Source organism: Petaurus breviceps, unplaced genomic scaffold, assembly GCF_028583685.1.
Source record: "Petaurus breviceps papuanus isolate PSGF00001 unplaced genomic scaffold, PetGlider_PUasm1.0 164, whole genome shotgun sequence".
NCBI classification, from domain to species: Eukaryota; Metazoa; Chordata; class Mammalia; order Diprotodontia; family Petauridae; genus Petaurus; species Petaurus breviceps.
The window spans coordinates 12860410-12862860 of record NW_027185735.1 but is presented as its reverse complement, the minus strand read 5'-3'; the positions used below and the strand labels follow the sequence as shown (position 1 = coordinate 12862860).

General features: G+C 33.0%; 1 protein-coding gene across 1 annotated transcript in view; it reads left to right on the top strand.

Annotated features, from left to right (window-relative positions):
- The window catches only part of PYGL (glycogen phosphorylase L), a 70541-nt gene extending 69012 nt beyond the window's left edge, over positions 1-1529 (top strand). The window contains exon 20 of the mRNA XM_069082343.1: positions 861-1529. Within this exon, the coding sequence (XP_068938444.1) occupies positions 861-1037 (177 nt within the window). The 3' untranslated portion in view covers positions 1038-1529. The remainder of the gene's footprint in view (positions 1-860) is intronic.
- The last annotated feature ends 922 nt before the right edge of the window (positions 1530-2451 follow it).

Here is a 2451-nt window from a genome sequence, read left to right as displayed (position 1 = left end):
TATATATATATATATATATATATATATATATATATACATATATACCATTATTAATACTATTTTACATGTAATTGGGAAATAAGATATACAGGCACTGGGGCATAGAAATCTGCCTGCCCTACTGGAAAAGTCTAAGGGGGTATGGGAGAGAGCAGATTGGAGGAGGGGATATCATGTGGGATTGCTATTTTGCAGATGGGTAGGGGGAAAATGGGGGGGGGATCAAAAAAGTATAAAAAAAATACAAACTTAGAGGGCCTCCAATTTTATAAGAAGTAATGACTACTGAAGTAAAGGTATTTCAGAGCTATTGATTTTTAAAATTAGCATTTCTGGTCTCCAGTGAAATATAATCTAGCATTTCAGTAAGCAAATGACATAAGATATCTAGTTTCTCAAACCTACTGTTAGTTTTGTGGTTAGTTGCTTAGTTATAATTTTCTGTAATTTAAGAAGGAAAGAAAATGCAATAAGCATTTATATTAATACCTACTATGTACCAGGGACTGTGCTAAGTGCTTTACAAGTTTATCTTATTTGGTCCTCACAACAACCCTGCAAGATAGGTATTAAGGTTTTTTTTCCCCATTTTACATTTCTGGGGTAAACATACATTAAATGACTTGCTCTGGGTCACACAGATAGTAACTATCTGAGGCTAGATTTGAATTCAAGTCTTTCTGACTCCAGGCCCTGATGCCACTGGACCATCTAACTGCCTATTTATAATTTTCTGTAACATAAGAATATTGTGCTGTCATTATTTTCTATGATATTTTAAGATAAACCAAATTTATTCAATGTTCTCCAAGTGAATAAGAGAACAGAGTACCATAATGGTATATTTTTTGTGTTTACAGAATTCAAAAGAGTGGACCAGAATGGTAGTGAAAAACATAGCTGCCTCAGGAAAATTCTCAAGTGACCGAACAATTAAGGAATATGCTAAGGACATCTGGAGTATGGAACCTTCTGACCTGAAGATTCCTCTACCTAATGAACCTAGAGAGATGCTGAACAAAGAAAATGGTAAATGAATCAACAAGATGGAGTTCTGAACAATCTGTGGAAGGAGAAGTAGTCAAATATTTTATTGTACCTAAGTATATTTTGCACCATTTCTTTCTTTCAAAATAAAACTGTAATAATTAGTTCCAATTATCTTTTGGAAGAAAACTATGTCTGTCTACTGGAATTGAAATAAAGGATTAAGTTCAAGGAACTTAAGTTTAAGAGAGTTTAAATGCTAATAAGCTAGCCAATTATTTTTTGAGACTAGGTAGAACTCTCCTGCCATTACCAAAACTTATCAGACAGAAAAATACTCATATTTTTAATGTAATACAAATGTGTCAAAGCAGTTAAAATATGATCATTTTATTATATTGGAAACGCTTTAACATTATCTCTGGATCCACACCAGGAGGTACTTTATATAAAAAGCTTTTCACAATTTTTGATATAACCATCTAACACTGTCAAACAATCAATCAATAGACCTTTATTAAGCACCTACCATATGCCAGGCACTGTGTTAAGTGCTGGGTTTACAAAAAGAAGCAAAAGACAGTCTCTATCCTAAAGGAATTTACAATCTAATGGGCAAGACAGCATGCAAACAAATGTATACAAGGTAAACTATCTACGTAGGCACAAAAGTAAAGAGTGGTGGGTGGTGGAAGTGATCCTAGGCTGAGGCCTGGCTGGGCTTAATTGGTGATATGATAAGGGGGATAAGGATGAATGTACCTTGGAGATCTTTTAGTGTATTGCTGCCTTCATTTCCATCTTGTCCAATCCAGTAGGTGTGAGGTAGAACTTCAAAGGTACTTTGGTTTGCATCTCTCTTAGTAATTTAGAGCATTTTTTCATATAATTGTTGGTAGCTTAGATTTTTTTTCCTTGAAAAGTGCCTCAGACAATTTATCTACTAAAGAATTACCCATAGTATATATGTTACATTAAATCCTTATATGTGTTTGAGATGTTTATCAGAAAAACCTGTTAAAAATAGCTTTCCATTACCTATATTAATTCTGATTTTGACTTTAAATTTGCTTCTGCAAAAACTTTTAATTTTATATAATCAAAATTCTACATTTTATCCTGTGGAATTCTATTACTTTTTGGTCACAAAATCTTTCCCCTATCCATAGATCTGAAGGTAATTTCTTCTTTAGTCCTCTAATTCATTTTATGATTTCACCTTTTATATCTAGGTAATGTATACATTTGGAGTTTAATCTTGATGTATGGCAGAAAAACCTGCCCAGTTTTTCCAGTAGTTTTTTGTCCAATAATGAGTCCTTCCCCCAGTAACTAGGCTCTTTGGATTCATATAAACATTATGGTGCCACATTTGTTTGCTTCTGTATGTTGTGTGCCTAATCAGTTCCACTGATCGACCTTTCTTTTTTTTAATCAATACAAAATAATTTAATGATTTCTGTT